The sequence below is a fragment of the Helianthus annuus genome, chromosome 16 (genome assembly GCF_002127325.2).
Source record: "Helianthus annuus cultivar XRQ/B chromosome 16, HanXRQr2.0-SUNRISE, whole genome shotgun sequence".
In the NCBI taxonomy this organism is placed as follows: Eukaryota; Viridiplantae; Streptophyta; class Magnoliopsida; order Asterales; family Asteraceae; genus Helianthus; species Helianthus annuus.
In genome coordinates, this window is record NC_035448.2 from 132,348,326 (window position 1) to 132,359,984 (window position 11,659).

The following is an 11,659-nucleotide window of genomic DNA, read 5'->3' on the forward strand; positions in this document are numbered from 1 at the left end:
CTGAGGGTCTGTCCCGACCAGACGCAGAGGTTAGAAAACCATTTAAGCCAAATGTCCCTATGGTCAATAAGGAAACCATTGGCTCTATCACGATCCTTAAAAATCAGCAACACTTTCAACCCACCTACATACCATACTGATACCCCATTCAATTCCGGAACCTTGATCATACTATCCAGGCCACAAAGGATGTCGAAGTCTAAACGTTACCAACTAAAGAACAATTTTCCCAAGATTTCCTCGCTTCCGTCTGTTGAGGGTTTAACTCAACCCTTTTGCCATTGTTGTCTCTTTAGTTATCTCCCCTGAACAAATCACTAAAGGTTTTTTCCCCGTGATTGTTGTATCCCGAAGTCCTTGGCTTATCAAGCTCCGCAGCTGGTTCAAACCTGGGTCCCTGTTATTTTTCCTTGTCATTCAAATGGCCCTGGGTTTGATGGAACAGGTTCCCGGACCGATTGAATTTGGCCACCTTGACATTCAAAATAGCCCCATCAATACGAACTTCCTTTATAGCTTCCTTGGCTTTCTTCCTCCTTCCCTATCGCATCCGATAACCTCAAAAAATCAAAAGTGTTACCCCTCGCATCCCTTTTGCGAGGAACGAAAGCATCTACCATGTTGCTAAAGTCGAGAAAAGCCAACCAACGGCGATCAGTATCGCATCCCAATGTCAAATTACTGATAAAGCACGTAGTTGCCTTTTCCGCCGCCTCCCTGTCAAAGGTCCGTCTAAGTCTTCTCCTATAGCGTCTTGATCGATAGGCCTCCTGTCGTTCCTCGTCAAACAGTATAGGGTTAGTAGCAAGCTTTCTCCTTTCCTCTTCTCTTCGTCTTCTCAATGACTCGAGCTCCTCCACCGATGACACCTTCGATCTTTGCGCTTTGGTCTCCCCATACGTAAGTAATTTGTATAGCTAAGTTTAATTCTCGTTAATCTCTAATAAGTATGGTTTTGTGATTGTATTGTTCTCGTTTACACATGGTATTGTCTCCTATGTGAGACTTTCAAAATTTAAGGGGAATAACTATGAACATTCTCTCAAATGAAGGTGCATGTACACACAAAGGCAAAGCCAAGGCGTTAGAACTAGAGATTGTTGGAAGCTTGTGAATGCTTGATCTTTTAGATAGACAATAATGAAAGGCTCATTCTATTCCCACCCCCCCTAATTCCTGATTACACCCCCCCTATTAAAAACATCACATCCATCAATCATTTGGTTTTGTTTTTAGCTTATTTTGTCTTTTTGTTGTCTTTTTTTTATTCATTTATTTAAGGATTAGTTATTTATTATTATTGTTTTTATGATATAGTATTTATTATTAGTTTTTATTGTTATAATTTATCAAATTATATTTATAGCTGTAACAAAAGCTATATAAAAATAAGTACTTTTTTACAAAATTATTATCATTTAATAATTTACATACCGAGGTTTAATCTATACCCCCCCCCCCCAAATGTAGCAGGTTGTGCTATCCAAGACTTATACATATTTTGACGTGATTCAAATATATTCTCCCAGCCAGCTGCATCATTTTCTCTCATTAATTTCCATAGGTTGTTTGTGCTGGCAATTGGATACTCTCCTTGCAATTCTACCATTATAAAATGGTTACCATTCACGTGTGCAATTGTAATTATTTTTTTTCTGGGAACTCGTGAGGGCCTCTCCAAAGCGAAAAACAAGTAGAACTGTTTCTTTTTTCTTGAGATAAAAAATGAACGATCACATTAAACTTGTGCGCAATCAAGAATCCTGCCTCTGGCATAATCATCCAGTGTTTTTCAGGTGCAAACCCCGATCCTGACCAAGCCAAGGACGTGAACACATCTTTGAATGAGCCTAAGAAAGCCTTAGTGTACTTATTTCTAAACTCGAGTAGCTCTTCCATCAGTGATCTCCGGATAAATAACCATTCATCTTCACCGTACCCGAGAGCAGAAGCTGTCGCCCGAAACCCACAATTTCCATCACATTAGAACAGTTCTACTTTTTTCGAAGCTATCTTTAACAATTGTATATTGCGAGTTCACTACTTCATCAATGTGACAAACAATCTTATCTAAGGTACAATTTGTTGAATTCAAGAATTTTTTTAGCTTGGCATGTTGGCTTTCAGCTCTGTTAGTTGTCTGATTTCCGAAATGTAAGCATTCGTTAGTCCATACGGACACAAACATTTCTTTATACTTGTTTAACCAAGTACTATTCAAGTAATCCAAAACATCTGCAAAGATAATAATGATGATAACGATGGTAACAATAATACTAACAGAATTATAGTAATAATACATACCTTGATGATGGATTAACATTGACTGAAGTTGCTTGTAATTTTGGAGGAATGATGTCCACGTTTGAGATTCAACGAGTGCATTCCACATCAAGCTCTTTGAATAGCTTTCTGAAGTATATGAAGCGAATGCACTGAAGTTCTCAATTTTGGAGGAAACTGGTGATATTTTGGAGGAAATATCAACTATTTAATATCACCACATAGCAGAGCTTTCTGAAGTAAGTTCTCAACTAAGTTCTCAACTTCAGTTAATATCACCAAATATCAACTATAAGTGTTCAATGTGTAAAATCTCAAATATTTAATATCACCACATAGCAGAAACGACAATGTGACCATGTTTGAGCACTAAAAAGGTAAAAAAAATGACCATGTTTGACCATGTTTGGATTTAATATAAAAAAAGTAAAAGGAAGTAACAATTTGAAACCACCACGTTTTTTTATCAATTTTAATAATAATAATAATAATAATAATAATAATAATTCATTACTAATAGTAAATAATAATAATAATAATAATAATAATAATAACAAAAATATAAAAAAGACAATAAAATAAAATAAAAAAGACAACAAAAAGACAACAAAAAGACAAAAAAAAACTAAAAACAAAAACAAAATGATTGATGGATGTGATGTTTTTATAGGGGGGGTGTAATCAGGAATTAGGGGGGGTGTGTATAGTATCACCCTAATGAAAAGTCAATCTACTAGAATCCATCTTCCAACAAAACGTTGAATTTGATATTTGAAACCACGGATTTACATAAAAAAAAGTATAATTTTGTGATTAACAACATCGGTTACCATCTTTTTATAAATCACAAACGTTAAAATACTAGTTTTTTTTTTTAATTAGAAAAAAAAAACTTCAAGATTTTATACATTAGTTAAGAATATATTATCTAAAATTATACTAGTTGTGCATAAACTAATTTTATAGTTCACCAATCACCAATCAATCAAATAATTAAATCTAAATTTATACTTTATTATGCTTACTTTCTACTAGTTGTGCATAAACTAGTTTTATAGTTCACCAATCAATCAAATAAATATTTAATATCGTGACAAGGTTACGATCAACCTATATGCATAGATTCTATTTTATATTTTAGCCCTCAGCAATAATAATAAAATTGATAATAAAATATTAAAACTACTGACTTTACTTTATAACTCTTGTCGTTTTGTTCAATTTGATATCAATTAAAAATTAAAAATAATAGAAGAAGATAAGGCCAATATATATTCCAATGCAAAAGCATACGGCCACCCTAGAAAATAGAAATACTCGCCGATAAACATCACAATCAAACGGTGCTATATGCTTCGTCATCATACTATCACACACGTGTCAACTTCTCATTCATTGGTCACCTAACACCCCGTTACATTAACCATCCCTTGCGTGATTCTTTTCCTATAAAACCCCCCCAAAATCGTTGTTATCATTCATCCTGTTTACGTTCTTCAATTCATCAAATATCTTCAACAATCTCAAGGTATTGTTTCTTTGCGATTTTGATTATTATTTTCATCTTATTGGTTGATTTGTTTATTAAATTTGATTTTGAGATTATGAATTTTGATCCGTATGATGATAGTTGACCTAATAATTGACTCGATCGTTATCCGTTACTGTTGTGTTTAGGTTTAATTCTTTAACCGATGAATGACTCCGATTTTGTATTGATTCGTTTATGATTTTGATTTCTACGCTTTTGTTTAATATTTTATTCGAATTCGTATGATGATATAAACTTTCTAGGGTCAATATGATATGATAATTGACTCGATCGTTATCTAGCAGTGTTCCGATTCGATCTAATCGATTTCTGTTCAACGAATTTGCTGTTAGGATTATTAATAATTTTGATCCGTATGATAATTTAAACTATTTTAGGTTTGATTTGATCTAATAATCAATGTTTAGGTTTAATCGTTAATTAGCAGTGCTTTGTTTTGATTCAATCGTTTAACCGATGAATGATTTTGATTTTGCATGAATCCTTTTTCAATTTCAATTTTAACGCCTAATTTTGTAGTTATTTAAATTATTACTTAGATAGGGATGGAAATGTAGTTATTTAAATTTTAACGCCTAATTTTGTAGTTGATACGGATGATTATAACTTTTAGGTCGACTGTTTCTGACCTAATTTTTGTTATCGAATTCGCAAATCGGTAGACTATGTAGTTTTTAATATTAGGTTAGATGATCTGATTCGTGATCTAAGCCGTTTGTTATGTTAATCATCTTTAATAAATAGTAATCATTTAATCTGTTCTCATAATTGTTTTGGTTTTAATTCAATTCAAACAGATGCAGATCTTCGTCAAAACCCTAACTGGCAAGACAATCACTCTCGAGGTCGAGAGTTCCGACACAATCGACAACGTCAAGGCGAAAATCCAAGACAAGGAAGGAATTCCCCCAGACCAGCAGAGGCTCATCTTCGCTGGAAAACAACTCGAAGACGGTCGCACTCTCGCCGACTACAACATCCAAAAGGAGTCCACTCTCCACTTGGTCCTCCGTCTCCGTGGTGGCATGCAGATCTTCGTCAAAACCCTAACCGGCAAGACAATCACTCTGGAAGTCGAAAGCTCCGACACCATCGACAACGTCAAGGCGAAGATCCAAGACAAGGAGGGCATCCCACCGGACCAGCAGAGGCTCATCTTCGCTGGGAAACAGCTCGAAGACGGTCGCACTCTTGCGGACTACAACATCCAGAAGGAGTCGACTCTGCATCTGGTGTTGAGGTTAAGAGGTGGTATGCAGATATTCGTCAAGACGTTGACTGGGAAGACGATTACTCTGGAGGTCGAGAGTTCGGATACGATTGACAATGTGAAGGCGAAGATTCAAGATAAGGAGGGGATTCCACCGGACCAGCAGAGGTTGATTTTCGCTGGCAAGCAGCTCGAGGATGGGCGTACGCTGGCTGATTACAATATTCAAAAGGAATCGACTCTGCATCTTGTGTTGAGGTTGAGGGGTGGTATGCAGATATTTGTGAAGACGTTGACGGGGAAGACGATTACTCTGGAGGTTGAAAGTTCGGACACGATTGATAATGTGAAGGCGAAGATTCAAGATAAGGAAGGGATCCCGCCGGATCAGCAGAGGTTGATATTTGCTGGGAAACAGCTTGAAGATGGGAGGACTCTTGCTGACTACAATATCCAGAAGGAGTCTACCCTGCATCTTGTGCTTCGTCTTCGTGGCGGGTTTTGAAGTTTCTGTGGTTGATGTTTGGAACAAGTTGGTTTGATTGTTCGTGGTTGAATAAAAGATGTCTGTGTTTGAGGTTTTTCTTTTATGTTAAAAGACTTGAAAGTACTGTGGTGATGAATGAATGAATGAATGTTTTCAAATTAATCATCTATATGGAAAATGTTTGTTTTGTGTTTCATAATTTGCGGCAAAATTGGTTCTAATATTGGTCAAAACAAATACTTGCAACCAAGAAAAACCAACAAACAACAAGCAGTCTAGAACACATCTCCATTATTCCCAGCACAGCTTAACTCTGCTGCCTTCGGTGTTTGACCCAAAGGAAACTTTTGGCCTTAATTTCTTCTGGTATGTTTGATAATGTCTTTCTCGTTCGCAAGTTTCAAAGACTGTAAATTGTAACCAAGCAAACTGCATTAAAAACCCTTTTTTCGCTTCATCGAACCATGGTACAGTTTGTGAGATTAAAGAATGTCCTTGATACTAAATCCCACTGAAACACCAACTGCCAAAGGACTTGAGCGAAGCCAACAAGAAACGAGTAGGCGATCACTAGTTTAGTTATTACACACTCAAAACTTTGGACTGAAATACCCCTACTTGACAATAATGCTACCCTGGTTGGAAGTCGTTCCTTTTGAGCTCGCCATGCTACCATACTGACTTTTTTAGGTATCCAACTATTCCATTCGACTATATACTCAGGTTGTACTTGGCCACATTGAACCGACACACGTTGACCCGTTCAACCCCACTCAAAACATGTTTAGCTGCTTATTATCAACTTCCTTCCTTACCAATCTATGAATCGAACTTTATTATTATAAATGGTTATATAATTTGGGTTTTACTCGCGAGCCGAGCTCACAAAAACATGATGACCCGAGCTCGAGCCTAGTTAGGCTCGGGCTCAGCGCTAGTTATTATTCGAAAAATCTTAAAAAAATTATAATTCGCTATCGTTGAAGTTGTATTAACAGAAATAAGGACCTGCTTCATTGATGAAAGGGCATGCTTTAATTCAAACTATATAGTATGCATCTTTGGTTGTACTTGATTGTCCATTTACACAAAATGGTATACAAAGTCCATTTAAATTATCCTTTGCTAAATCTGTACCTATCCATACAAGTGTACATACCCTTTGTTTGGGCTTTGCTTAAATTAATTTAAAAATCTCATTATTGTAAATTGAAAAAAAAAAGGTTCTTTGTTACATAAATAGTGTTTTAGACTTGATATCATTAATTCCAATTATAAGTTTTACCAACACTGGTATTACAAAATCATGACAAGCATGTTGAAGAAGTAAAATCAGTTACACATAAGTGGTTATGAATTCCAAAACACTAACAAATTCAAGGTTTGGTTTTCTAAGAAAAGAACAAAAGTATCCTAACGTTATAACTCGATCCTTGACAAATTCGGGTCATGAATCTTCTTTACTCAAATGCCCATGCATTCTCACGACGGATTTCTGCTTCTTCCTCAGGGGTGAAGTCATTCTTGATGTTGAATATCTCACGAATCTCTTCAGGCTGCTTGTCCTTGATCATGTCAGCAGTCGTTTGACACGTTAGATCAAGTAAGCCTTTGATATTGAGATAGTTTGCAGCCTAAGAAAAACACATAAAACATTAGTATACTGCATGCATGCAATAAACATAAACCAACATTCACATATCAAAAGAAAACCAAACAACACTCACCCGAATTAAATCAAAAAGAGTGGCGTGATCATCCACTTTGACAAACTCAGAATCAAACGCTTTCAGATCCTTTTCAGCGTCGCTCTCCACATGCTTCTTACAGTACTCAATAACCATTGAGAGGGTCTTGCTGGTGACATTAGGTAAGGGGATGGTGGTGTTGGCACAGTCATCTTCGATGATGTGTTTGATCGTTTGCGATTCCAACGCCACAACCTCCTCAACCTCGAAGGTTTCTCCGTCCGAGCTCTTCAACACGATGGTTTTCTGCGACGACATATCGGCTGGAAATTAACAGAGAGAGTTGTGCGATTGATTTACGAAAATTGTTTGGATGAAGAATAATGAGGTGTGTGTGAGACTCCTTTTTATTTATAGGGTTATTATGTTGGGTGATTTTTCATAATATTTAATTTAATATATTTAAATATTAAAAAAAATTAATTTAACATATTCCTTAACTTGTTGCGGAAGTTTAGGATGATAATAATTTATTTTTCAAATTTTTATATCTATTTGAATCAATTTTATTTTTTTTATATTTATTTGTGAGAATGTCCGTTCAAAAAAAAAACAAAAAAAATTGTGAGAATGAAGAAGTTGATTATCGGGTAAACAATAAAGATGCAATAAAATCGGGTTACAAAAAGGTTGTTGGTTAATGATGTGTGATTTGATAATATTAATCCCTAACTTTTTGCGAAATTTAAAAAATAAAGATATACCTTCTAAAAAAATCGTATATGTTGAAATAAAATATATCAATATCTATTTAAATAGTTAGAGTTAATTACATAGTTAGTCCCTATGATTTGCACAAACTAGCATACTTAGGTACTAATAGTTTAAAATCATCTTTTAGGGTATTAACTTTTCATTTTGTAACGTTTGAAGGTATTAATTTTAATTGTTTGTTAAACTATTAGTACCTAAGTATGTTATTTTATGCAAACTATAGAAACTAACTATGTTAATACCCTAGAAGTTAGTACCTTCAAACGTTACAAAATGAAAAGTTAATACACTAGAAGGTGATTTTAAACTATTAATACTTAAGTATGTTATTTTATGCAAACCATAGGGACTGATTATGTAACTAACTCTAAATAGTTATATTAATAATAACTAGGTTATAGTATTGTGTATTACATAAGTTAAAGAACAGAAACGATTTTTTCTTTGCATTTTTTATTTAACCACAAAATTTTAAAAATTAAATTAATATGATTTGAAATTTAAATAAATTTACGTATTAATATGATTTGAATTTAAATAAATTTCCGTAATTAAATTCTTAAAATTAGATTATATTTAAAGTAAAAATATTCTTTTGGTAACATAAAAATATCTTTTTTTATTATACATCTAGGGAAAAAATCAAATAGGAAAATTAATTTCGCTAGGAAGGATAGAAAGTAATAAGAGGATGACATGTGGCAAAGATGAAAAACATAAGGAGGGGTATTTTGGTCAAAACTCACCATCTTCAACAAAAACCCAGCATCTGCAATTCATTTCTCTTACCCGCATACTCAAATCCACCATTTTCAAAACTATAAACTACCACATCACAACCAACACCACCACCTCCACCACCACCACCACCACCACCACGACCTACGATCGCCACCATCTTGCCGGAAACTAGACCTGAAACCACCACCTTCAACCACCTGTTGGGTTTTTCAGATCTGACACCATCATTCCACCATCCACCGCCACCGCTCCACCGCCACCAGTTTCCCCACGGTGTATTAGAGTTCTTTTTCCGTCCACCGTCGTTAATCAGAGTTCTTTTGTAAGTTATGTTATTTTTTATTTTCATTGCGTTTTAGTTATCAAACCTCAATTGCGTTTTTCACCTCATTATGTTTTAGTTAGAGTTCTTTTCATTTTTGTTCTTCTGGATGTTAAAACAGAGACATGACCATGCTAAAATAGAAGCATGATCATGTTGGAACAAAGGTATGACAACGTTAAAACTCATTGCGTTTTAGAACCTGCAGTGCAAAGAACATGATCAGGGTTGGACAGAGGCATGATCATGTTGGAACTAAGGCATACCCATGTTAAAACTACATTACTTTTTAGAACCTATGTTAAAACTCCATTGCTTTTTAGAACCTGTAGTGCAAAATATTGATTTTTGTTTCATTGCGTCTTACAACCTGGAGTGTAAAGAACATCTAGAAACATGGTCATGTTGGAACAAAAGCATGACCATGTTAAAACATGGCCATGGCCATGTTAAAACTTCATTGATATTGATTTTTAGTTTTATTGCGTTTTACAAGCAAATAATATGATCATGCTAAAATAGAAACATGGTCATGTTGGAACAAAAGCATGACCATGTTAAAGCATAAACATGGCCATGTTAAAACTCTATTGCTTTTTAGAACCTACAGTGCAAAATATTGATTTTTGTTTTCATTGCGTTTTACAACCTGAGGTGCATAAAACATGATCATGCTAAAACAGAAGCATGGTCATGTTGGAACAAAAGCATGACCATGTTAAAACATAAACATGGTCATGTTAAAACTTCATTGCTTTTTAGAACTACAGTGCAAAATATTGATTTTTGGTTTCATTGCGTTTTACAAGCAAAGAACATGATCATGTTAAAACTTAACCATTGCTATGTTAAAACTCCATTGTGCAAAATATTGATTTTTGGTTTTATTGCGTTTTACAACCTGGGGTGCAAATAACATGATCATGCCAAAATAGAAGCATGGTCATGTTGGAACAAAAGCATGACCATGTTAAAACATGAACATGGCCATGTTAAATCTTCATTGCTTTTTAGAATATGTAGTGCAAAATCTTGATTTTGGGTTTCATTGCGTTTTAGAACTGGAGTGTAAAATAACATCAAAGAACATGATCATGTTAAAAGGGAAGCATGATCATGTTGGAATAAAGACATGACCATGTTAAAACATAAACATGACCATGTTAAAACCTATTGCGTTTTAGAACCTTGATGTTGGATGTTGGAACAGAGACCATGTTAAAACAAAAACATGACCATGTTAAAACAAAGGCATGACCATGTTAAAAGAGAAACATGACCATGTGAAACCCATTGCGTTTTAGGTACGTTTTCTTCATAATTTGAGTGCAGAGAACATGATCATGCTAAAACATAAACATGATCATGTTAGAATAGAGACATGACCATGTTAAAACATAATCACGACCATATGAAGCTCGATTGCGTTTTAGAACCTGGGTTATAGTGTGTTGTTCTATCCATTGCGTTTTACGCATCTGGGTTTTCAATTTTTTTTTCAAAAGTATAGCAATAGTGTGCTCGTTTTAAAGATAAAAAAACGCTCGTTTTTATGATATAATTTTTATAAAAAAATATTGTCGTATGAAAAAGTTATTAACGTTTTAAAAACGATGGGGAATTGGAGGAGAGAGAAACTATTGACTTGAATGGACTAGAATACCCTCAAACTAACTCACGCGCCTCTTTTTTTTGTTCACTTTCACCCATTTTAATCTCAGCCATTGATTAATTAAATTGATGGTCAAGATTACTTCCTTAGTCTTCCTAGCAAAATAAACTTCCTAGTATATCCCCACCTTATAGATTTAATATAAAGCCCATCGTAAAAGTTCACAAAAATATGTTTTTGGTAAGATTTAAATTAAAAAATATCATTATTTCTTGTTCATCATCACAATATTACGGTTTTTAATGGTAAAATGGAAATAAATATTTACAGAAAAAAAAAATATTTGAGAAATAATTATTAATTTATTTAGTTGATTATTTAATTAAAAGTTAATTAAATAATAATTAACTATTAGTGAATATTGTTTATTGGATAAATAATATTAACATTAATATTATATTTATTAGATAAATATAATAGGTGGGTGTTAATATACAAATACAATCGATGTTTGTAGTATAAACTAGGTGTTGCCCTGCCCGCGTTGCGGGGCACTAAGGCAAATATTTCTCTTTCATATACGTCTGTGTTTCGATTACTTATACATACTACTCATAACACGATTTCAAAAAACATTATATCGAGAAAACCAATTAAAATAAAAACTATCAATACTTTTGCAAAAAAAAAAAAAAAAAAAAAACTAAAACGATGGAAATACTATATTTTTAACTGAGGCAAAATTGTAATTTTTCAGGACAAATGAGCGTGTGCCACGCAACCAGCTGACTCGAATAAAAATTACACCGAGTCAATAATTAAAACAAAACACTACCATAGATTTGTTAAAAAAAAACTAAAACGAAAGCATGACTGTAATTTTACACTGGGGGCAAAATCGTAATTTGACAGAAAAAAACAAAAACAATAGAAAACCTGTAAATTTGAAACCGAGGGCAAAATTGTAATTAGGATGGAGAGAAAAAAACA

At 34.0% G+C, this 11,659-nt stretch overlaps 2 protein-coding genes across 2 annotated transcripts; one reads left to right on the forward strand and one right to left on the reverse strand.

The window, feature by feature from the left end:
* Nucleotides 1-3,575: 3,575 nt before the first annotated feature.
* LOC110918737 (polyubiquitin) lies at nucleotides 3,576-5,726 on the forward strand. The gene is made up of 2 exons (XM_022163021.2): nucleotides 3,576-3,811; nucleotides 4,633-5,726. Exon 2 carries the CDS (start codon nucleotides 4,633-4,635, stop codon nucleotides 5,548-5,550), a length of 918 nt encoding a protein of 305 aa, XP_022018713.1. The 5' UTR covers nucleotides 3,576-3,811; the 3' UTR covers nucleotides 5,551-5,726.
* Nucleotides 5,727-6,790: 1,064 nt separating this feature from the next.
* On the reverse strand, nucleotides 6,791-7,581 carry LOC110918738 (SKP1-like protein 1B). Its single transcript, XM_022163022.2, has 2 exons — nucleotides 7,260-7,581; nucleotides 6,791-7,166 (listed from the first exon to the last, which is right to left on the reverse strand). The coding sequence occupies exons 1-2, from the start codon at nucleotides 7,536-7,538 to the stop codon at nucleotides 6,993-6,995; spliced, it is 453 nt and encodes a 150-aa protein (XP_022018714.1). The 5' UTR covers nucleotides 7,539-7,581; the 3' UTR covers nucleotides 6,791-6,992.
* Between the last annotated feature and the right edge of the window lie 4,078 nt (nucleotides 7,582-11,659).